This window comes from Staurois parvus, unplaced genomic scaffold (assembly GCF_062004578.1).
Source record: "Staurois parvus isolate SC_StPar_1 unplaced genomic scaffold, SC_StPar_1.0 ptg000674l, whole genome shotgun sequence".
NCBI lineage: Eukaryota > Metazoa > Chordata > Amphibia > Anura > Ranidae > Staurois > Staurois parvus.
Window position 1 is genome coordinate 64,614 of NW_028318470.1, and position 26,494 is coordinate 91,107.

Below are 26,494 nucleotides of genomic sequence, written 5' to 3' on the forward strand. Positions count from 1 at the left end.
AACTTTACAGAGGCACTACAACTCACAGATGTATGGGCCCTGATTTACTAAGAATTTAGTCTACCAGCAGATGCTGAACATTCAGGCAGTCTCAATTCAAACAATCTAGACCTGTCAGTCTTCTGAAAGGTGTCTAGCAAACTCATTGAAAAGCGTCTACTTGTAGACTCTTTCCTGTTAGTAAATGTGGAATCGTGTCTGGCACATTTTTAGGTGCAAATATGTTCGTTAGGTGGCGCACAACCACAGGCTTTGTTGGTGTTTTTCTGTTTACATATGAGAATACTTATAATTTAAAGTAAAAGTACACCTATATATTTTTTTTTGGTTGCTGTTTCTCCAAAATGATCAGACAACTAATGCATTTCCTAATGAATGTCATACATTCTATTTTCAAATGTCAAACATTTTCACACTTATATCTCAAATAATTGGGAATGTCTAGTTCTATTTTCCCAATATAATTATATATCTTTCTTCTCTTTATTAAGGAACTATTCTATGTTAAAGTAATGGTGCAGCGCTATAAATGCATGTTATCAATCATAAACACATGTAAAATCAAAAACGTGCAAATAAGTACCACACGTGCCATTCATAGGCACTCTCTGAGTTGGTACTCTCACACCAAGGACATTCCATTATTCAGGAATGATTATATGAACTTTTTTAGCACCATTTACCAGTTTACATAATTATTGCACTTATTTGCACTTTTTTTATTTTACATGCGTTTATGATTGATAACATGCATTTATAGCGCTACACTATTACTGTAACATATTTCTATTCTGGGACTGTTGCCAATACCCTGAGTGCTAGCTGCTACCTGCTACCTTCATATCTATACCTAGATTCATATTTATCTTGTGTAATACCATTTTAGTAGTCTATATAATTTTACCAGCGCTCGCTTTATCATTTATTTTTAAACAATGTAACTATTCTACATTGCAGCTCAAACTGTGTCTCCCTCAGTGGTTTAGGAGTTAGAACTCAGAACTTACAGCACATGGGTCATGGGTTCTAATCCCAGTCATGGCTGCACCTGTCTGCATCTCAGTTTGCATGCTTTCTCTGCACAGGTGTGTTTCTGCCAACACTCCAAAGATATGCTGTTAGGTTAATTGGGCCTGGTACAGGGGCGGACTGACCATTTGGAAACTTGGGCACTGCCTGAGGGCCCGTGGTCAGTAGGGGGCCCCATGAGATGCCCCTGGTACCTTTTCCATAGGCTTTTTTGAGTTTGGGCTAGGACACAGGGGCCCCATGATCCCCTATTGCCCGGGGGCCCCATGAGTTGTCAGTCCGCCCCTGGCCTGGTATATGTCTGAGTTTCTGGTCTTATGCAGGCCATAGATGGGTCAAAAACCAGCCTTTTTTTAAAACGAAAAATCGATCGTTCAATAAAAAAATTGGCCGATTTTCATCCCGTCTATGGCCGGCGTTTTTACTTTTGTCCCTGCAGAGAGCTCCGCTATTATATTTTGCATGAAAAGTCTTGTGGTTGGTTTGTTAGTTTGGACATACTTGCATATGTGCGCTCTAACAAGGAAGATTTGGGCATAGTATATAGCTAGCAAAAATAAGTGTTAGGGGTGCTAGCAGATTTATTTCAGGTACTTATATAGCGCTGTCAATTTACGCAGTGCTTTACATGTATATGTTGTAAATTCACATCAGTCCCTAACCCTCAAGGGGCGTACAATCAAAAGGTCCCTAACTTACATTCATATATATACTAGGGCCAATTTTGACAGGATCCAATTAACCTACCAGCATGTCTTTAGAGTGTGGGAGGAAACCGGAGTACCCGGAGGAAAACCACACAGGGAGAACATGCAAACTCCAGGCAGGAGGTGCCGTGGCTGGGATTTGAACCAACAACCCTAGTACTGCCAGGCGGAAGTACTAACCATTTAGCCACTGTGCTACATTCAACTAGAACATGACATAATCCCCTGACAAAAAATAAATAGTCCAAATGTTAATTGATCAAATACACATTCCACATTTATTTGGACAGCAACAAGTAGGTACATTCAATTTCTTGGTTTAAAAAAAAAAAAAAAAGCAGGATTGATGTTGCTAAAATAGAATGGTCCTGCTCATAAGAGCTTACAATCTAAAAGTTTCTACTTCTAGATAGTAGGCTTATCTATCCACAAAACAAGCTGCAGATCAAAATATCAATATAATAATACATACGTGCCAAAATAAAAACACCTCCCACCTCCCCCACACATACATTTCTCATCATGTTTGTCTGAAAACTGCATTTCAGTCTAAATAAAGCAAACTTGGAAGAGCAGAGCAATTGGCATGTATTAGGATTACAATGCAAAGATAATAAACACACAATCATTGTACAATAACACACAAACACACCTTAGAAGGAAGAACATGCAAAACATTTACAGCCCACATCAAAACACAGCGTGTGGCCTGGGGCAATTCACCACAATATCTCTTCCTCCCCAAACCACCACAGACAAGGACTTGCAGAAATAATGTGCCTGTACAAGGCAAAATCAGCCACTACTGCATCTCTTTATATAAGGTAGGCCACACCCACCACTGTAATTCATTTGGTCAGAGAAAGTGTTTGCACCTGATTAATTCTCTTCCCACCTGCGTTAACCCTTGGTATAAAGGCCCCACAAATCAGAGTCAGAAAGAAAGCCACAGTGAAGTGTACCTGTGCAGCATACAACAGAACATTGAACAGGGATGTAAAAGGGAACCCTATTGGCAATATTTCTTGGCCCTATGGGCACAATTCACTCCAGATTATTGCATGAGTTAAGGCAGTCACATGACCACATCTCGCATGCAATACCGAAAATGTCAATTCACTTTTGCTAGTATGCATTTCCCATAAATCGGAAAACACTCAGGAAATCAAACATAAAAAGGTCTTACACCCCAGTCACATCAAAGCCAATTTAGAAATTGTGCGACGTACAGTGAAGATGCCAATTTCCTTGTGATTTTCAAGACATCTGACACAGATATCTATGCAAATCGCCACAAAAGTAGTACATGTACTACTTTAAAAATCAGTGTCGGAAACGCACCCATGTGACTGCTCTAATAGCAGACAATAGGGTGCGACTTGGCATACGATTTGCAAGTCGCATGTCATGCAAATCACATGCCAAGTCGCACTCAATGTGACCGCTATTAGAGCGTTCATATTGGTGTGGTTCAAACTTGGTTGGAGCCGCAACAATTTCTAAAGTAATGAATACACTACTTTTCATGCGTTTTGCAGAGAGATGTGTGTAAGATGTCTTGCAAATCGCACTTTAAATAAGCATGTCCCCAGACTTTGAAATCATGTGACTTCACTGAAAGTCACATGATGTGACTGTAGTGTAAATAATACCACTTAGAAATCTGCTTTAATGTGACCGGGGTGGCCCCCAGTAACATTGTTTGCGATTTGGCATGCAATCGGCATGACAGGCGACTTGCAAATCGTAGACCAAGTCGCACTCTATTGTCCACTGTAGCCTCTGTTCACATCCAATTGAATTGTGAACTCGTGCAACTTCACTGTAAGTTGGGCAATTGCCACATCGGATTAGATGTGACAGTGGTGTTAGCCCCCAGTAACATTGTGTGCAATTTGCCATGCAAATGGCAAGTTGCTGGCCATGCCAATCGCATGACAAGTCGCATCCAGGGTGTACAATTTCAGGTGTGATTTGTGAATTGACATCGTACTTGATATCGGATATAGTGAATGTGAGTGTATTAACATACGCAATTTGTTTGTTGAACTTACGATTTCAAAGGTAGTTCTTGTCGTACTTTTGGGCCATTTAGTAGCAATTTCACATCTAGACTCCAATAGAAATTACAATGCTAAACACAATTGAAATCACGACTAGTTTGAAAATCTCTAGAAAACACGGTGAAATTGGCAACTTAAAGTGCAATTTTCAATTGCATATAGTGTGAACGAAGCAGGTAAATCAACAAAGGAAATAAATCTTTGAAGGCATGTGGTACCTGCCTGCTCGGATAAGTGTCTGGTATGCATTTGGGGGAAAAATCCACGCCAGTATTTGTAACAATTTTGATGTGTGGATTCCCCACCAAGCCTTTTCTCTCTCACTCTTCTGTATGTCTCTCTTTATCACTGCAGTATGTATCTCTCTCTCACTCTTCTGTATGTCTCTCTTTATCACTGCAGTATGTATCTCTCTCTCACTCTTCTGTATGTCTCTCTTTATCACTCTTCAGTATGTATCTCTCACTCTTCTCTCTCTCACTCTTCAGTATGTATCTCTCGCTCTTCTCTCTCAGCTCTTTGCTTGACAAATCCTTCACAAAAGAGTGTGAACCAGCATTATCAAATATATTAGTAGTCCAGGCCCTTATCTCATCCCATGACATGTATGTATGACATTCACATTAGGTGCCGCTTTGAAGGTGTTTCAACAGACAAGGCCTCATTCTAGGGATCATTTAGACAGAAAGAAAAGATGTTTCCAGAACATCTATTTGAAGACAGCCACACAGGGAGATCATGCTACTTTCTTGCCGTGGTTGGGATTCAAACCGACAACCCTAGAGCTGTGAGGCAGCAGTGCTAACCACTAATCCACAGAGCTGCAATACTAATCCAGCCTCTATTTCTGTGTTGTGAATCAACCCTAAGTCCCTGGGCAAGGTCAGTGTAACTAGCCAGATATCTCCAATGTGACACAAATGTTGTGCTATGTTGCCAATTCCGATGTATGTTGGTTCTATGTATCCCAATACAAAGGATTGCAATACTAATACATGCGTACCTTGGTTTTCCAATGCCTCGGGGAACGTCCTATTTGGTGTACAAATGCCAAACCATTAAAATTAATTGGTCGTTTTACAAATGTTCAAATAATTTGGTTCACAATACGAAGTGTATGTCGGTGCTGATTTTTCAATGCTAATGGCGTGCCTTTTTTTGTCCTTCACTATAGTTCACAAGCTTAGTTGTCACTTTCCCCAAAATTACACTAAAATTTCTTCATTTTAATTAACTAAAAGTCAACCTTGTTACCTTTAAGGAAATAAACTCAAACAAAACTTTCTCTTTGAGCCGGGAGAAGTGACAGCTGAATTTCTGAGCTATAGTGAAGACCAAAAAAGCCAGAATTACATTTAAAAACCAGCACCATAATAAAAAAAAAACAGCGTGGGGTCCTCCCTCCCATCCATACCAAGCCTTGGGTCTGGTATGGATATTAAGGGGTAACTCCACGCCAAAATTTAAAAAAAAACAGCGTAGGGTTCCCCCCAAATTCCATAGCAGACCCTTATCCGAGCATGCAGCCCAGCAGGTCAGGAAAGGGGGGGACGAGCGAGCACCCCCCCCGATCCATACCAGGCCACATGCCCTCAACATGGGGGGTGCTTTGGGGCAGGGGGGCTCCCCCCCAAGCACCTTGTCCCCATGTTGATGGGGACAAGGGCCTCTTTCCCACAACCCTGGCCGATGGTTGTGGGGGGTCTGCGGGCGGGGGGCTTATTAGAATCTGGAAGCCCCCTTTAACAAGGGGGCCCCCAGATCCCACCCCCCACATCAGCCTGGCTCACTGCAAAAGGCTGGTGAGCCTCCGTCGGGAGCAGAACGTTTTTTTTTTTTCTTTTTTCGGCTCGCTGGAGCCTGACACCGTGATTGATGTTGGATCTACTTCGGAGGACATTGTTTTATTAAAGGACTTGTCAAAGACTGTGTCCTGTGGGTTTTTACACTACACTTTGTTTTTTTTTGTGAATTAGTAGCGGGACCATGTACCACATACTCATTCATGTGGGGCTGGGCTTGGATCTGGGGGCGCTCGCTTGTCCCCCCCCTCCGTTTCCTGACCTGCCGGGCTGCATGCTCGGATAAGGGTCTGGTATGGATTTTTGGGGGAACCCCACAGTTTTTTTTGTTTTTTTTTTATTTCAGCGTGGAGTTACCCCTTAATATACATACCAGACCCGAAGGGCTTGGTATGGATGGGAGGAGGGACCCCACACAGTTTTTTTTGTTTTGTTTTGTTTTTTTTTATTGCAGACCTTTTATTTTTACATTCAGCTGTCAAAATAAATATTATCCAGACCTTCAAAATAAGTAAAATCATTACAGAAATAATTATAAAGGATAAGAAACAAAAATAGAATCAATAGAACTAAGGATATCAAATTAGAATACATAAAGATATGCCTAGTGCTGTTTGTTAAACACAGTAGACTCGATCGAGTGCCGTCTGTCAGTGGATTCCACACAGACATTTACTATTGAACAGGGTCTAAAAAGAAAGCGCCCACAGAAGACGTCTAAAATGTATTCTGCACATGCTCAGTTATATCCGGCCATAGACACTGGAAAAGCGTCTAGTTCTTCACTGTGACAACTTGCTTTAAAAAACAATTTTTTGCACATTTAAAATTTTTTTTGAAATGTCAGATATTGTTTAAAGTGAAGTCCTGATATTTGGCAAAGCAAATTTCAATGTCTCTGCAGTGATTTTTCATGGTGTTAGATGTGCTTCTTAGCAAGTTTGCTTTTTGAGTCTGATTCCTGGGCTTTGTCTCGTTAGTAAATTCAATTTGGAGTCTACTTGTTGACGCTTCTCTTTAGTAAATGTCTTTGCAGTCTAAAAGTAGACGGTCACTATTAAAAAGTAGACAGCCCACAGAAATGCCTAGGCACAATAGTAAATCAGGGTCTAGGCGTCTGAACCATCCAGAAGGAAGAGAATTTACCTTTTCTCCCGTTCATCATTCTCTGTCCAGAATTGATTATTTCTTTGTCAATCCCATCTTATTACAAAACATTAAGGATTCTAATGTACACCGTGTTCCAAATTATTATGCAAATTATATTTTTCTCATTTACCTAAATAATTGATGTAAATAACAGTCAGCATGATTCTCATTTTATCAACTATTAAGAGTACAATTCAAATTTTATTGAACAAACCTCCTAAAGATAACAGTATTTTTTTAAACTTAAAAAACTTACAATGCACTGTTCCAAATGATTACGCACAGTAAGTTTCAAAACCCTTTATAGGTTGTAAAGAACTGAAAATTGTCATTTGTTGTGTTTGCAGCATATTTACTGAAATCGAAAGCTATTTCAATCAAACTTTTAACAACATTTTAACTTTTAAACATTTTAACAGGTCACGTTACATTTTAACATGGGACCCCTTATTTGATAGCAGCTTCACAAGTCTTGCATCCATTGAACTTGTGAGTTTTTTGAAAGTTTCTGCTTGAATTTGTTTGCAAGATTAAAGAATAGCCCCCCAGAGTTGCTGTTTGGATGTAAACTGCCTCCCACCCTCATAGATCTTTTGCTTGAGGATGCTCCAAAGGTTCTCAATAGGATTGAGGTCAGGGGAGGATGGAGGCCACACCACGACTTTCTCTCCTTTTATCCCCATAATAGCCATTGATGCAGAGGTATTATTTGCAGCATGAGATGGTGCATTGTCATGCGTGAAGATGATTTTTTTACGGAAAGCATAGTTCTTCCTTCTGTACCAGGGAAGAAAGTGGTCAGTCATAAACTCCACATACTTTGCAGAGGTCATCTTTACACCTTCGGGGCCCCTAAAGGGGTTGACCAGCTCTTTTCCTATGATTCCGGCCCAAACCATGACTCCACCACCGCCTTGCTGACATCGCAGCCTTGTTGGAACAGGGTGGCCGTCCACCAACCATCCACTACTCTATCCATCTGGACCATCCAGGGTTGCACGGCACTCATCAGTGAACAGGACTGTTTGAAAATTAGTCTTCATGTATTTTTCTGCCCAATGCATCCATTTCTGCTTGTGAGCATTGGTTATTGATGACCGAATAGAAAGTTTATGCACAGTTGCAAGACTCTGGAGGACTCTACACCTTTATGTCCGTGGGACTTCAGAGGCACCAGCAGCTTCAAAGATCTGTTTGCTGCTATGTAATGGTATTTTAGCAGCTGCTCTCTTGATCTGATGCATGGATCTGGCAGAAATCTTCCTCAATGCGCCTTTATCTGCACTAACCAGTCTGTGCTCTGAATCAGCCACAAATCTTCTTAATAGTGTGGTGATCACGCTTAAGTTTTAATAAAATATCTAATGTTTTAATACCTCCTCCAAGGCATTGAACTATTTCACTCTTTTCGGCAGCAGAGAGATCCTTTTTCTTCCCCATATTACTTGAAAATGGTGCTCTGCTTAATAATGTGGAACACCGTCCTTTAGTAGTTTTTCCTTAAATTGGGCTCACCTGCCAATCTAATTATCACAGGTGTCCGAGATTGTTTTCAGTGATCAAAAGAGCCCTGAGACACAATGCCATCCATGAGTTACACTGAAAAACAAAATTTTAATCTTTGTGACACTTAAATAGAATTTGGAACACTGTGTACACGGCATAGCAATCTCCGATCACTCCCCTATCTCTATATCATTACTACAAGCACAACCTCATCAACACTCGTCCACATGGTGTTTCCCCTCCTATTTAGCAAATAATCGGGACCTGCTCCAGGTATTAAATGCTACCTGGAGCGAGTTCTGCGATACTAACGCAGAGCACCGAGATAACCCCAATCTATTTTAGGAGACAGACAAGGCAGTGTTGCAAGGCAAAATCATTGCATTCACTTCCACCTACAAGAAAAACCTACTTCGAAACTATACAGAAGCAAGCTCTCGTCTAAGACAGGCACAGAAAGATTTGGCAAGTCTCAACTCTCATGAACATAGGAAAGCTTGGTCAAAAGCCAAACAACACTTTGACACATGGGCAGTAGTTTAAGAAGCTACACAACAATCCTATAGTGATCCCCAATTCCATAAATTCGGCAATAAGCCTGGCAAGCTGCTAGCATGACTATGTAAAAAACCATTCACACCTACCCTCTTTACATCTTTGAAAGACACACAGGGAAAGTTAAAGTGACCCTTCAGACATTATTTCTATATTAGAGGTGATTGTAGCCGTATTAGTGCATTTGCGACAGAAACAATTGAGTACTGTCCGTGATACTTTTTTTATTTGCACTAACATACAATTTTGAGGACAAGCTTTCGGGGTATGTCCCCTTCTTCAAAGTCCAAGCAGTACTATTACAAATCACAAAGTTTAAGCAGAATGTTAGAGGGGATGATCCCTTCTAACATTCTGCTTAAACTTTGTGATTTGTAATAGTACTGCTTGGACTTTGAAGAAGGGGACATACCCCGAAAGCTTGTCCTCAAAATTGTATGTTAGTGCAAATAAAAAAAGTATCACGGACAGTACTCAATTGTTTCTATATTAGAAAAATTCTACCAAAATCTATATGGCTCGGACCCTATAGACACCGCTAGGGCCACCTCCTTCCTGGATCATATCTCGCTGCCTCGATTAGACCCAAATGCACTTCAAAATCTAAACGCTCCCATTACTCAATCGGATATATCTCTAGCCATTAAAGCACTCACAAATGGTAAAGCCCCTGGGCCTGATGGCTACACAGCCAAATTTTATAAACGTATGGCCAAAACCTTCTCTCCCACCTTACAATCGGTGTTCCAATCAATCCAGGGGGAGGGGCCTATTTACCCTATGGATTTCAAGCCCACTTAAAACTATTTGCCAAAAAAGACAAAGACCCATTGGACCCTGGCTCATATCGGTCAATATCCCTACTCAACCTAGACGCAAATCTCCTGTCAAAAATTATTGCTTCACGCCTTGCAACTATACTACCCACTCTCATTCATCCTTCGCAAGTGGGTTTTGTGCATGGTTGATCGGCGGCATCGAATATTCATAAAGTGATATTGGTCTTGAACCAGGCCTCTAGCGGCACACCCCAAGATGCAGCAATTGTCTCACTAGATGCCGAAAAGGCGTTCAACAATGTGAATTTCGAATGGCTTTTCCTAGCATTACAGAAGTTTGGATTTGAGGGCCCTTTTATGCATCTGATCCAAGCCATGTATTCACCCACATCAGCTCAAGTTGTAGCGGTGGGCCTCATATCTAACCCTATTCAGTTGCACAAGGGCACTAGACAAGGATGCCCTTTATCCCCTTTACTTTTCAATCTGGCCCTGGAACCATTAGCACGCTTTCTGCTATTCCACTCTGATCTCCATGGTATCACAATTGGTCAGCAGGAGTTGAGACTTGCTTTATTCGCAGACGATATTCTAATTTTCACCTCGCACTCATCTTTAGACTTGACATACATACAGCATATATTCTCCTCCTTCCGCCTCTGCTCAGGACTCCGAATAAATTTCTCTAAAAGTGAGGTGCTCCCACTATTTCAATCTCGCCCTCCGTTATGGTCCCAAAACTCAATCTTTAAAATTGCTCATAAACATATCACTTATCTAGGCATAAAAATAGGGAAATTAGCTTCCTCTCTATACACGCTCAATTATACACCCACAATTGCTGTGGAGGGAACTACCGCTTTCACTCTTAGGCAAATCACATCTTTTAAGATGGTGAGTTTCCCAAAACTTCTCTATCCACTCCAAACCGTACCTCTTCTCTTCAAACACCATGACATAACTAAATGAAAACAGGCACTTTCAAAAATTTTATAGAAAGCCAAACGTTCCCGTATAGCGCTCGCTAAATTATTTCTACCATGAAGCGAAGGAGGCTCCGGTCTACAATCTCTCCTGCCTGCTCCGTATAGGTTTAGACTGCCTCACCCACTCCTCCAAATACTCCAACTACCACATCGAATCTACAATAGCGCATCCTCATGATCTCACAGCCCTATTACACTCTCCCGCCTCACCTAAAACATAATTCACTCATCCACAACACCCTTATTACGTGGAGGGAAGTCGGGCATAAACTGGGGGTCTCACCGTGGCTGTCTCGCTTTCTCCCTATTCGCCACAACCCTTCTTTCTCTCCCTCGCAATCCTATGATGCTTATGAAACTTGGTTAAATCAAGACTTAATTTTGGTACAACACTTATGACACCTCTATGGGCTCCCCAAAACCTCAACGATATTCTACAAACCTATGGACTACCAGCACACCACTTTTTCTATATTCTTCAAGTAAGGAACTATGTCAATTCCGTTGCACCCATTAAATCTAATAGATTTTGTACAACATTCCTTGATGTCTTGGCGAACTCTTGAAATTATAAAATATCAAACATATACAGACCCCTGAACCTACTGTACTCCAAACCCTTCGAGTCATACAATGCTATAAAATCCTGGGTCAAAGATTTTGACAATGCATTTACAGCTGAACACTTACTATCAGGCTTTAACTCCACATGTGTCTTCAACCACATGAATTCTGGCATAAACAGCAACTCAAGATTCTTCACCGTGCCTACATGCCCTGTCTCTAGTCAAGAAATGACCCGGCTCTGTCTACTTGCCCTCTCTGTGGAAAGCAAAAACCTTCACTACACCATAGGTTCTGGCTCTGCCCTATTATCTCCACATTCAACTTCATATCAGACATCACTACCTTTCAACTCCCCATTAATCCACTACCTCTTCTTTTTTGGATATATGGATCAACCGGCTATTGGTCTCTTTTCTTCTCAAACATCCTCTTTCAGAACCCTGGATATCCACATGCCTTTTAATAGCAAAATGGGCTATTCTCCGAAAATGGGTCTCCAACTGCCCTCCTACTCTATCAGACATCAAACAAGAGCTCAATTCTTTTACGTCTTGACACTCAATCTAATCTCTTCCCCGACCTCCTCAAGAGTCCCATTATCTCCGTAAGTGGGAATCCTATATCACAGGGTCCATGTCCACACCAGAGCAGGCATTCTTTCTCCAGAATGCTAGCGTATTAAGCCATCCACTGAAACCTCCCACGAGTCCCGTGTCATCGGGCCTATATGATTAATTGTGGGGTTAATAGCTATGATGTTATATTGCACTGTTCCTACTATACTTGCTTCCTCTCCTCTTCTTTATGCTTTTCCGCTACCTTCTTCTATATCTTGTCTTTCATTAACCTCTTAATTTAGGTCCATATGTACACTAGGCTCTCACAAGGTTGCAGAAGCCTACATCAAGCAACTGGAGTGTGACTTACCCTCCACTCCACTCTACTTTTGGCGGAACCCGAGATCACTGACTTCCCTCTCCTCTCCTCCCCTTCGATCTACCATCTCTCTATGGCCTATCTAGGTCCCTGGACAACACCTCTGTCTCCCAATATATTCCTTTACTCCAGCTCATACAGCGTTTCGGCCATCTCTTTTCACTAACTTTCACCACTGAACCACTTCAGCTATTCCATCTACTTATTTTCTCCCCTCACACTCTTAATCCTTCTGCTCTATCTCCCCCCTACCCTCTTATCTAACCCCAGTTTCTATAACTATGGTTGTTTTTTCTCTTGTCACCCCCCTTTTTTGGTATGTTAATGATGGATAACGGATGACATCTGTGTACATCCTAAACATTCAATTCTACCCTCTTACTGACACAACACCACCTCTTATTACTTCCCAAACACACAATTTTCCTTACGACTTTCTCTCATTACTCCACTGACCAGATTTGATGTTACATTGGTGTCATATTTGCTTCGTCATTTTGATTTGTATACCCTGTAAAAACCCAATAAAAATTTCTTTAAATGCTTTGTTTTTTTTGTTTTTGTTTTTTTTCTAAAGGACTGTGCTCGGTAAAATCACTCATGTAGTTTAACGCTAAAGTACCCTGTTGCAGCATATGTACAGTATGGGAAATGCTATGTGTTTAGCTCAGACAAGCAGTCTATAATTTGAGTTGGCTAATGGTGAAATAGCATATTACCCACCACTAGATAAGCTGCTCAGTGGTAGGTCTGCACATTTTGGAGGACTAAACTAATGGAGAAACATAAACAGTGCCTCTATTAATGCATTCATGAACTTTTCAATAGATTTATTGGGAAAAAAAAACTTTGTTTTTGTAGTATTTTTGTTAACTTTATAAAAAGCTTTTTCCTATGACCCCACCACTATTCTCGCCTAGACGAGAATAACATGTCTCTGCTCCCGCAATTTCCTAGGATGTTCCCATCACATATCCCAGGCTGTTATAGGAGCAGAGGCCGATAGCAGATGGGCTCGGCATGTCTTTAGGGGGCAGCTGCAACAACCAGAATAAGCCAGCTAAGCTCAGAGTGAAATATGACTGCAGGACCCAAGTTTTGGGTCTTAAACTGCAGATCGAAGCAGGACAGTGCTGGATTCCCTGAGCAGGTGAGTATGGTCAACCCTGAACAACCCTGAATTAACCAGTATGAGAAAGGAAAATATGGAGGGGGTGAAGTTGCTCTTTGACCCCATTTTTCCCATAAAGGAATACTGCATATAAACATTTTTATGCCACTGTTGTCTTGTGTTTTACATTTAGGGGAAGAAGCTAGAAGAGTCTATGATGATGCCCAAAATTTGCTTCAGTTTGTAATCGGTGAAAAGAAATTTGAAGCCCGTGGTGTTGTAGGCATCTGGCCAGCACAGAGCATGCAGGATGACATTTTGTTATATGCTGGGGAAGATGTCCTGCACTCTTCAGAGCCCATTGCCATCTTCCATGGACTAAGGCAACAGGTGACGAAGCAATCTTCTTTTTTCTTTTTTTTTTTTCATACTGTTAAAAGGGAGCTATAATGGTTTTTGGTGAATTGTATTTTAAAATATAAAGCCCAACACCAGCCACATTTTTAATTTTATTTTGCATGGATTTGGGAAGGGGGTTGAAGTACTCTGGCCCTTTACTTTCCTGTTACTGGCCCTTGGGAAAGTATTTCTTCCTCTGACACAAACGATGGGGTCCAATTTCTCGCATCAACACCCAACAGTGCACAATTTTCCCCATTGATACCATTCATGGGGCACTATTCCTTCCACTGACACCAATGGTGGGGAACTATTCCTTACACTGACACTGAGGATAGTATTTTTTCCACAGGCATAAGTGATGAGGCATAATTACTTCCAATGACACCAACAATAGGGTGGCCTGCATCTCAAATAATGGCACACAATTCCTTCCCCAACCAGGAACAATGCGAAAATATTCCCTCAATGGAGCACTATTCTTCCCACTGACACCAATAAAGGAAGCTATTCCTCCCACTGATACAATGATGGGGCACAATTCTTCCTACTAACATAATAGGAGGAGGAACCTCCCACTGACCACAGGCACGAAGATATTTTTTTAATCCCCAATAACCACCAAAGCCTGGGGCTTGTTTACTTCCACCGTTTACCAGGCTTTTTCTACTCTCACTGGCCACATTCTGGGTCTGATAGTGAACTGGCTCTTAGTTAGAAATGTTGAGAACCCCTCAGTTAGCGCCTCCGTCATGTTTTATTTTTGTATCCATATTATGGAGATTTCATAATTTTTCTAAAGAAAAGCATCTTTGGATACAGATTTCTATAATACTATCAGTAGCACCTTCCCCGGAGTCACAACAGAGTCTCACGTATACTATTACATATACAGTGGTACCTCGGTTTACGAATGCCTCGGTTAATGTAATTTTCGGTTTACGAATGAAATTCCATTGAAAATAATGCCTCGGTTTGAGTTTTTTACAATTTGTTTTCACAATACGAAGTGTATGTCAGTGCTGATATTTAAATGCAATTGCCAGTTTTTTTTTTTCTTTTCTTTACTATAGCTCACAAGATTAGCTGTCACTTTCCTTGGAGTTACAGGAAACTTTGTTTCTTTTAAGAAACTAAAAGGAAACCATTTTTCTGTTAACTTGGGGAAATAAACTAAAAGAAAAATTTCTCTTTTAGCTGGGGGAAAAGTGAGAGCTGAATTTCTGAGCAATAGTGAAGAAAAAAAAAAGCGGTAAGTACATTTAAAAACAGGCACCATAATAATGTTGCTGGGGGACAAGAGCCTCTTCCCCACAACCCTGGCCGGTGGTTGTGGGGGTCTGTAGGCAGGGGACTTATCAGAATCTGGAAGCCCACTATCACGTACCTGGTGATGGAGGCCAATGGAGAGAGGGCTTCCCTTGCGGCTAAGTTCTGGACTTCCCTGAGAGTGGGACAGCGGGAGTCAGGCCCAAAGTTGCACAGGTCGCTGTAGGAGTGCTGGTTGGTGGTCCACTCAGAAGCACAGCTGGTGCACGGAGATAGGTCTGCAGACAGGAGGCGCTTGTGCGTGGTATGCAAGCCCTTCTGGGATTTAGATGTTTACTGGGTAGTCGGTTCAAGCCAAGGTCAGGTACCAGGTGGGAATCAGAGCAGACGTAGTCAGATGGGATAGCCGAGGTCAAACACAGAGGAGTGAGTGAGAGAGTATCTGTAAGCCAAGCCGAGGTCAGATCAGGGGTAAATCAGAGTAGACAGGTCCAGGAGCAAGCCGAGTAGGTATCAGGAAATCACAGGTCACAATCACAGGAAACCGGGACAAGGCACGGGGAGCTAGAGATCATCCAGTAACTTGAGGAAGTGATGAGCCTCCTTATAAAGGCTGTCTGGCACCAAACTGAGGCTGATGCGTGCTTCTGCGGCCATGCAGGGTACTGGCAGAAATGCCAGATCTTCCAGAACTTCTGCCGTGGACAGGAGCCTGACATCCCCTTTAACAAGGGGGCCCCCAGATCCTGCCCCCCCCCCCCCCATGTGAATGAGTATGGAGTACATGGTCCCGATGCTCATTCACAAAAAACAAAGTGTAGAGTGAAAAAAGATAGGAGACAGTCTTTGACAAGGCCTTTATTAAAAGAAAAAACTAAAAGCATGTCCCCCGCAGTAGATCCAATGTCAATCAGGATGCCCACTGCCGACCCGAAAAAAAGAAAGAAAAAGGTTCCATTCCTGACGATGGCTGCCAGCCCTCTGCCTGCTCCGGTGGTTTGTCAGTTCTTAAATAGGTAAGGGGCAGGGCCACCACACATCGATGATGTCACTCGGGTCACTCGGGTCTGTGCTGTGCACAGCCATCCAGAGCAGTGTGCTTGAGCCGACAGGGAGGAGGACTGTTAGTAAACAAAGCAGCCCTCCTCCCCGTCGGAGATCCTCTGTAATCACCGGACGGGACCCGGTGATTGACATCTGTGGCCGCGAATGGTGGCGCAGGTGGGGCGTGCGCCCCCTCTACCCGGAAATGCAAAATAAGGTGTGTATATATATTTTTGCATACCCCGGCTGCCCTGTAACAGTATTTCTACTATAGGGTGGCAGGGATGTGGTTAAACCAGAACTGAACACACAAATTTAATATTTTCCAAAAACCGTTACATTCCTGGCATAATCTGTGCCATAGTCGGCATGTACGTGGTAGTGACACCATTGCGGCTTGGCTATTCAATGGACCGGGGACTCAGAACCTGGAAGGAAGACTGGGTGAAGATGGAAGCCCTGTCAGCGGTCAGCTTCGTTTTAAGGTAAGTTTTCCAAAGTGTGCTAGTGTGCAATGCATAATAGCACATTTTGCCATTGCCTTGAAGGGGATTTTTTTTTTTTTTACTTGCCAGAGTTTACTACAATTTTGAAAATTAAACAGAGGCTGAGATGGCAGATTCCATGGCTAAAAAAAGATAGGGGGGTTTAATTCTATTTTAACTTGCAAGGTATTGATGTTACCTGTTATCCCACAGGACTAATACTGTAGTCACCTGCTGTTGATTCAGTCAGCTACACACCGACAATTAGGCAATGCTCATGCAACAGCTGGTGTGTTCCTAGTGTGCTTGACTTTCCGAGAAGCTTGTTGGTGACCTCAAAATTTCTTCTGTCCCTGGCTTTGAGAGAATTCTAAGATTACCTTAAGATTCCTAGTGTCCCTGAATTTCAGAGAGATTTAGTGTCTCGGGGATTCCTATTGTTCCTGTATCACTACCACATTTTTCCCAGTGTCATCCAGTCTATTCCCAATGATTCTCTGTGTTCCTATCTTTCTGTATTCTTACATAGATAAGTTGAAAAAAGATACGTTCATCTAGTTCAACCAATAAAAAATTAAATGAGTGCTTTCATATACACAATCCTGTACCCGCAGTTGATCTAGACAAGGGTAAAAAAAACCTGTAAAGCATGATCCAATCTGCTCAAGTGAGGAAAAAATTTAAATTGGATATTCCCTGGATCAATAATCTCTGGTGTTATTACCTATAAATGTCAATATCCAGTTATATTTTGTGCATTTAGGAATACATCCAGTTGTTTAAAAAAGTGGCTGAGCAGGCTAGATCTAGTTCTTGAAGGAACCTGTTCCACATTTTTACAGCTCTTGCTGTGAAGAAGTCTTTCTGTATGTGCAGATTAAATGTTGTGTGCCCCCTTGTCCTCTGTAATGACCTGAAAGTGAATAATTCTACCCCAAATTCACTATATGGGCTACCTTTTGTATTTATAGATTGTGATCATATTATCTCTTAATTTCCTATTCTCCAGAGAGAATATAATCTTTCTTCATAGCAGAGCTCCTCCATGTTTATCAGTTTAGTTGCCCTTCTCTGCGCACTCTCCAGTTCTCCAATATCCTTTTTGTGAAATGATGCCCAAAAACTAAACTGCATATTACAGATAAGGACATACTAATGATTTGTACAGGGGCAAAATGATGCCTTTTTCTTTGGAGTCTTATCTCTTTTACTACAAGACAGTATTTTGCTATCTTTAGAAACTGCAGCTTGGCATTACATTCTATTATGAAGTTTAGGATCTATCAGAACACCTAGGTCCTTCTCTATCATTGATTCCCCCAGTTTTTCTCACCCTAGAATGTATGATGCATATGTTTTTAGTCCCTAAGTGTATACCTTTTACATTTTCAATATTAAACCTCATTTGCTACATAGTAGCCCAATTAGATAGTGTAATGTGCATTAAATCGAGGTTGGCTTGTAAGTTATTCCACTACAAAGCTTGGTGTCCACTGCAATGGTACTTCTATCCCAAACTCTATCATATACTGTAAATACAAATACACTATACTTACAAGCTATAACAGCTTCAACTCTTCTGGGAAGGCTATCCGCAAGGTTTAGGAGTGTGTCTATGGGAATGTTTGACCAGTCTTTCAGAAGCGCATTTGTGGGATCAGGCACTGATGGCTGACGAGAAGGCCTGGATCGCAGTCTCCACTCTAATTCATCTCAAAGGGTTTCTATCGGGTTGAGGTCAGGATTCTGTGCAGGCCAGTCAAGTTCCTCCACCCCAAACTCACTCATCCATGTCCTTTATGGATACTGCTTTGTGCACTGGTTTGCAGTCATGTTGGAACAGGAAAGGGCCATCCCCAAACTGTTCCCACAAAGTTGGGAGCATAAAATTGTCCACAATGCCTGGATATGCTGACGCTTTAAGAGTTCCCTTCACTGCAACCAAGGGGCCAAGCCTATTCCAGAAAAACAACCCCACATCGTAACCCCCACCTCCACCAAACTTTACATTTGGGACAATGCAATCAGGCAAGTACCGTTCTCCTGGCAACCGCCAAACCCAGGCACATCCATCGGATTGCCAGAAAGAGAAGCGTGATTCATCACTCCAGAGAACATGTCTCCACTGCTCTAGAGTCCAGTGGTGACGTGCTTTACACCACTGCATCCTATGCTTTGCGTTGCACTTGGTCATGTAAGGCTTTGATGCAGCTTCTCGGCCATAGAAACCCATTCCATGAAGTTCTCCATGTGACCTTCAGATTAGCACAACTACAGTGCACAAAGTTTGGAAGTCTTTTACACGAAGTTTGGAAGTCTTTTAGCTATCGACTCTGCAGACAGTTGGGGACTTCTGTGCACTGTGCGTTTCAGTATGCGCTGACTCTGCTCTGTCATTTTACATGGCTTACACCTTCGTGGCTGAGTTGCTGTTGTTCCCTGTTGCTTACATTTTGTTATAATACCACTAATAGTTGACCATGGAATATTTAGTAGCAAGGAAATTTCAGGGATGGATTTATTGCACAGGTGGCAACCTATCACAGTACCATGCTTGAATTCACTGAGCTCCTGAGAGCAACCCATTCTTTCACAAATGTTTGTAGAAGCAGTCTGCATGCCTAGGGGCTTGATTTTATACACCTATGGCCATAAAGGTGATTGAAACAGCTGAATCCAATGATTTGGAGGGGTGTCCCAATACTTTTGGCAATATAGTGTACTTCTAAAGGTGCTATTGACATGACATTTTCACCACGTCGGTAACAACCTATGCAATCCATACATACAAAGAAACCAAAACAAGTTCAGAAATAAAATTTAATGACACCGGCAAAACTTATTGACCACACAAAAAAAGGGAGGTGCAAAAAGGCATGGAAAGCCAAGTCACTGGCTGATATCTATCAGTAATTAGAAATCCTGTCCCTTGTCAGTGCAAATTAATCTTGGTTCAGTCTCAACTGATTGCCTATAAAAAGGTATACCAACGTGACAAACAAACATCTCATGAAAAGCAAAGAGCTCTCTCAGGAGCTTCAAAACCTTACTGTTGCAAAACATACTGATGGCATGGGTTACAGAAGGGTTTCTAAACGTCTGAATGTTACAGTGAGCACTGTTGGGGCACTAATCTGGTCATGATCAGGTGCTCCTCGCAAGATTTCTGACACAGCTCTTCTGATAATTCTTTTCACTCCTCTAAGAGCCAAGGACCACTTATGGAGATCTTCAGAAAGACCTGGAATTAGGAGGTACAATTGTTCCAAAGTAAACAAATAATGCACTCAACCACCATGGCCTGTATGCACACTCACCACACAAGACTCCGTTGCTGAAGAAAAAGCATGTTGAAGCTCGTTTAGTTTGCTGCACAACATTTAGACAGGCCTGAGAAATATAGTCTGGTAAGATGAGACCAAAATTGAACTCTTTGGATGCCATAATACACACAATGTTTGGAGGTCAAATGGCACTGCACATCACCCTGAAAACACCATACCAACAGTGAAGTTTGGAGGTGGGAGCATCATGGTGTCGGGCTGTTTTTCAGCATACGGTACTTGCAAACTTCATTGCATTGAAGGAAGGATAAATGGAAAAAAGTACCAAGAAATTCTTGATAAAAATCTGCTGCCATCTCCCAGGATGATGAAGATGATACGAGGGTGGACATTTCAGCAAGACAATGATCCCAAACACAAAGCCAAGGAAACTCTCAACTGGTTTCAAAGAGCGGAAAATAAAGCTACAATGGCCCAGTCAATCACCTAACTTGAATGCAATAGAAAATCTATGGAAAGAACTAAAGATCAGAGTTCATAGAAGATGCCCATGGAACCTTCAAGATTTGAAGACTGTGTGTGTGGAAGAATCGGACAAAATCACACCGGAGCAATGCATGCGACTGGTTTCTCCATACAGGAGGCATCTTGAAGCTGTCATTACCAACAAAGGATTTTGTAGTAAGTATTAAATTTCAGTTAGCGTGTTCAGTGCAAATTCCCGATGTCATTCCATTTTATGATACATAACTTAATTTCTGAAATTATTTGTTTTGGTTTCTTTGTATGTATGGATTTACTGATGTGGTGAAAATTTCATGTCAATAGTACCTTTTAGAAATCTATTTACTGAAAAAAATGGTGACGTGTTCAATACTTATTTTTTTTCTGTATATGGCATGGAAAGAAGTCATCTCATTTTACCCATAGGCTGACATGCTGCATGAAATCAATGGTAAAGCTCCCTTGGAACAAGATTTGGTCTTGGACAGAGTGAACTCGAGTGTGTCATTGTAACAGAGTTCATTGTAAATAGAAATGTAATGGATTCATTCACTATTAATGAAAATTCACTGGGGTTGAATGAATCCATCATTCTCACAGGTATTCTTCTGAAGCCCATTTAAAGAGCTATTATAGTGAATGAAAATTAAATCACATTTCTGGTCAACACATGACAACATAATCGTCAAGTGGTAAAAAGAAGCAATCATATCTTTATTTTAGCAAACCTAAAGGGTGTAAATACAAAATGTTTGTCCTTCAATGTTTGATATAGTTTTGTTTTATTCTATATGTAGCAGACCCCTTAGAATAAAAAGGTGGTAACTAAAATTTTCAGGAAAAAAAATGAACTGAAATTAATTTTGGTGCATACAAAGAAAAGAAAAAGCATGTTGAAGCTCGTTTAGTTTGCTGCACAACATTTAGACAGGCCTGAGAAATCTAGTCTGGTAAGATGAGATCAAAATTGAACTCTTTGGATGCCATAATACACACAATGTTTGGAGGTCAAATGGCACTGCACATCATACAAAATGTTTGTCCTTCAATGTTTGATATAGTTTTGTTTTATTCTATACGTAGCAGACGCCTTAGAATAAAAAGGTGGTAGTTCCAATTTTATTACGTTGAACTGAAATTAATTTTGGTGCATACAAACACAATATATTATCCATTCAAAAGATGCGGTTGTGAAAAGTAAATGGATACCCAACATGTCAAGTCTTAAAACTGCATGTGCCTTTGAAACTGCAACAAATTTCAGTACCCAAAATTATCCATACACTATGCTTTAACCACTTGCCTACCGGGCACTTTCACCCCCTTCCTGCCCAGTCCAATTTTCAGCGCTTTCGCACTTTGAATGACAATTGTGCGGTCATGCAACACTGTACCCATATGACATTTTTATCATTTTTTTGAGACAGATAAAGCTTTCTTTACCACTGTTTTTTTTCATTTTTTGATAAACCAAAACAACTGAAAATTATGATAAAGTTTTTTTCTTCGTTTCTGTTATAAAATTTTGTGAAGGAATACATTTTCTCCTTCACTGACGTGCGCTAATGAGGCTGCAGTGATGGGCACTGATGGGTATTGATGAGAAGGCACTGGTAGGTGGCACTAATGGGCATTGGCAGGCATCACTGGTGGGCATTCACAGACATCACTGATGGGCACTGAAAGGCAATACTCATATATGGCACTGATAGACAGCACTGACTGGAACTGTTAGTTGGCACTGATTGGCAGCACTCATAGGCAGCACTGACTGGCACTGATAGGTGGTACTGACTGGCACTGATAGTTGGCACTGAAAGGCAGCTCAGATGGGCACTGATATGTGGCATTGATGTGCACTGGTAGGCACTGACAGGTGGCATTGATGGGCAATGACAAGGGGCACTGATGGAGCTACACTGATCATCAGTGCCCTGATGATCAGTGTAGATGTCCCCTCTGAGGAATGCCAATTACCAGCTCTGCTCTCCTCACGAGCTGTCAGCGTGACAGATCGTGAGGAGAGAAATGCAGATAACCGGCATTTCCTTATTTAAATGCGATCAGCTGTGATTAGACACAGCTGATCACATGACCGAGCTGAAGTTATCGGCTCTTTCCGCTAATCGGTGATCCGCTGTGTCCGAGGGACATCTTTAATGAGCCATCAGAGGTCTATTAGACCGTCTGTCACCCCTGCACTCCATTGAAAGCAAGGAAGCACAGAATATGCTTCATTACAACATGTATATACAGTAACTGTGCCTTACATGCTTAAATCACTTGTCGCTCACTGTTTTACCTAGTAGAGATAGTGTAGAAGACACAAAATAGTATAAACTTTGAAATTATAAGGGGCTTATGCAATGATCATCGTGAATATTCTCACAGGTGGTGAGTTCCCATGAAAGTGGTGTCTTTATAGTTACCTGGAACTTTCTGGGAGAACGCAGTCAGCTTGCGTAGTACGCGCACGTTTTCATTGGGTGCACTGTATGGAAAATATGTCAGGGTACTGTTTACAGCAGAGGCACACAAAGACCTGGTATTCCTGCCAGTACTTTACATGGCTTCAGGAATGCGCACTAGCACGCACTGGTAATTGGCCATGCACGCTTCCAGCCCAGATTGGTGCCAAATGGCTTTTATAAGGAAGCCAGTCAAACTCTGTTATTGTTGGTTAATCTTTGGCTCTCCAGTGCATTTGTTCCTGTGTTACCCTGTGCATCTGTGGATACCCGTTACTGTCTCTGGTCTAGTCTTCTGTGTGCCTCCTGATCTGACCGCAACTTAACAGACTGTCTCTTTGCATTCCTGTGTATGACTCTGGCTATCCTCCTGACTACTCATGCCCTCGTGCACACCTGGTACCTGACCTTTGCTTTGGACTGGCTCTTCTCCTCTGCTGTGCTTGAGACTTTCTACTTCCCACAGGTGCCACCTGTCTAAAGACACCTTCACAATGCCTGAACTGTATACCTGGAAGTCTCCTCTGACAACATTCCAGTCAGAACATCACTACAAGTATCTCCAGCTTCTTTGAGCCTGACTCCTCATATTCCACCTTCAGGGGAGTCTGGAACTTAGTCGCAAGGGAAGCCCTCTCACCATTAGCCTCCAGCACCAGGTACGTGATAGTATCAGCAAGCCATCATGTTGGAGCCTGGAAGCTGTATGTCAACAGATGGCTGCTCTCACAGCCATGAAGCCGTGAAGAACATGCAGGATGGCTATTTCCAGTTGCAAGGATGTCTTCTCATATGCACCGCCTCCCTACCTTCGGCTGACCAGAGTCCTACTGCTCGCTCTACTACCGCAGTAGCACCTTCCAGTAACCCACCGACTGTTATATCTGCTGAAGGTTTACCATCTCCAGAGCCCAGTTTCCCCACTCCAGAATGCTTTTCAGGTGATTGATGTAAATTCAGGCCTTCAAAAATGCCTGTGAACTTTATTTTGCCCTGCAACCAAGGACTTTTGTACTTGAGACTGTCAAGGTGGGGTTCACCATTTCTCCAATGTACCCTAATCCTGGGTTCACAGCCTGCTTATACAAAAAAAACCCAGCATTCAATTCTGTCACAACATTCTTTGAAGCCTTGGCTGCCCTCTATGGTGGCCTGTAAAGAGCTGCTACAGCTGAGTCTACCCTTCATACCCTGCAACAAGGTTGACGGCCTGCGGAGGCCTACATTGTGGAGTTTCGCAAATGTGCAGCACATACTGGGTGGAATGACGTGGGTTTATATTAGTTCCAGGTGCACTTGTCCGAAACCTTCAAGGATTAGTTAGCCAGGATTGAAGCTTCCGCCTCTCTGGAGAACCTCATTCAACTCTCCTTCTAGCTGAATCACCACCTGTGGGAATTGCATTTCAAACACACTTATGCCCAGTTATCTGGGACTTTATTCACTCATGTCATTTTCCCCATCTAAATACAGGTGACTGGAAAGAAGGTCAAGCTGTGGGCAATCGTTGATTCTGGAGCATGCAGCTGTTTTTCAGACATTACTCTTGCCAAGGACTTCCTCTTAACCTGAAAAAGCAAAGACTTGACGTGCACCTAGCTTGATGACACTACCCCCAGTTCAGGACCTTTTACTCAGGAGACCATTCCTATTCTAGCAACCACTGACTCAGGTCACCGGGAGTTCCTTCATTTTGATATCGGGTCTCCTATGATCCACCCATTCTGAGGATACCCTGGCTGCAGGCGCATAACCTGCAAATTGATTGGTCCAAAGGAAAGATCACTTTCTCATCTAGCTACCGTCTCCAGCACTGGGACATATCCACGTCTATCAATCCTCCAGCATGCCTCTCAACCAGTATCAGATACCAGCCGGTCCATTCCTCCTGCTTATTATGACTTCCTTGATGTATTAAACAAGAATATATATATATATATACACACATACATACAGTTGTGTTCAAAATAATAGCAGTGTGTTGAGAAAAGTGAATAAAGCTCAAAATCCTAATAGCTTTTATTTCTGTACACACAAATGCATTGGGAACACTACACATTCCATTCCAAATCAAAACGTGAAGAAAAATATATCAAATTTGTGTTGTTCCTCTAAAATAAATTGAAGAAAAGTGAATATTAGGCTGTTCAAAAAAATAGCAATGTTTGTATTCTTCTTTACAAACTAAAACATTCACTATATAAACTGAAAAAATGTTTGAAGATTTTGCTTTCCTTTGAATCACTTAATTAATATTTAGTTGTATAAGCACTGTTTCTGAGAACTGCTGTACATCTGTGTTGCATGGAGTCAACCAACTTCTGGCACCTGTGAACAGGTATTCCAGCCCAGGATGATTGGACTACATTCCACAGTTCTTCTCTATTTCTTGGTTTTGCCTCAGAAACTGCATTTTTGATGTCACCCCACAAGTTTTCTATTGGATTAAGATCCGGGGATTGGGCTGGCCACTCCATAACGGCAATCTTGTTGGTCTGGAACCAAGATGTTGCACGTTTACTGGTGTGTTTGGGGTCGTTGTCTTGTTGGAACACCCATTTCAAGGGCATTTCCTCTTCAGCATAAGGCAGCATGACCTCTTCAAGTATTCTGATGTATTCAAACTGATCCATGATCCCTTGTATGCGATAAATAGGCCCAACACCGTAATATGAGAAACATCCCCATATCATGATGCTTGCGCAACCATGCTTCACTGTCTTCACAGTGGACTGTGGCTTGAATTCAGTGTTTGGGGGTGATCTGACAAACTGTCTCCGACCACTAAACCCAAAAAGAACAATCTTACTTTCATCAGTCCACAAAATGTTGCACCATTTCTCTTTAGGCCAGTCAATGTGCTCTTTGGCAAATTGTAACCTCTTCAGCACGTCTTTTTTTCAACAGTGGGACTTTGCAGGGGCTTCTTGCAGATAATTGGCTTCACATAGGCGTCTTCTAATTGTAACAGTACTCACAGGTAACTTTAGACCACCTTTGATCTTCCTGGAGCTGGATGTTGGCTGAGTCCTTGCCATTTTGGCTATTCTTCTATCCATTTGAATGGTAGTTTTCGCTTTTTTCTATGTCTTTCAGGTTTTGGTTGCTATTTTAAAGCATTTGTGATCATTTTAGCTGCCTATCATTTTCTGCACTTCTTTATATGTTTTCCCCTCTCCAATCCACTTTTTAATCAAGGTACGCTGTTCTTCTGAACAATGTCTGGAACGACCCATTTTCCTCAGAATTTCAGAGAGAAATGCACTGTAACCAGCATGTACAACATTTGCTGCCTTCCTTCCTTAAATAATGGCAATAATTGCCACCTGTTTTTCAAAGAATGAATGACCTCACTAATAGAACTCCACACTGCTATTATTTTGAACATGCCTCTTTCAATTAGTGATTCAATTACACAGAATCAGCAGCATGCATGTCATGACTGTTGGGTCTGTTGGGTTTCTATTACTCTACTACACCTGCTAGTAAATTATTTGCCATGTAGAAATATCATTTCTACAAAAAACAGTGATTGATCAGGTTAGTGATGTCTGACTGCTATTTTGAACACAACTGTATATAGATATAGGGCCACCTCATGGGTCCTACAACTGCTCGACGGAACTGCTTCCAGGGGCAGCGATATCCTTCGGACGAATCTTTCCACTGTCCGAACTTGAGCAGGAAGCCCTAAGGCAATACATAGATGAGAACCTTGCCAAGTGGTTTATCCACTCCTCTTCTTTACCTTCTGAGCGGGCATCCAGAAAAAAGATCACTCTTTTAGACCCGGTGTTGACTGTAGTGAATTTAATAAAATTACCTTCAAAAATATGTATCCCCTTTCCTTT

At 41.8% G+C, this 26,494-nt stretch overlaps 1 protein-coding gene across 1 annotated transcript in view; it reads left to right on the forward strand.

Moving 5' to 3' along the window:
• LOC149447677 (methionine synthase-like) overlaps positions 1 to 26,494 on the forward strand; it is a 233,712-nt gene that overhangs the window by 16,368 nt on the left and 190,850 nt on the right. The window contains exon 3 of the mRNA XM_089652223.1: positions 13,384 to 13,580. Within this exon, the coding sequence (XP_089508349.1) occupies positions 13,384 to 13,580 (197 nt within the window). The remainder of the gene's footprint in view (positions 1 to 13,383; positions 13,581 to 26,494) is intronic.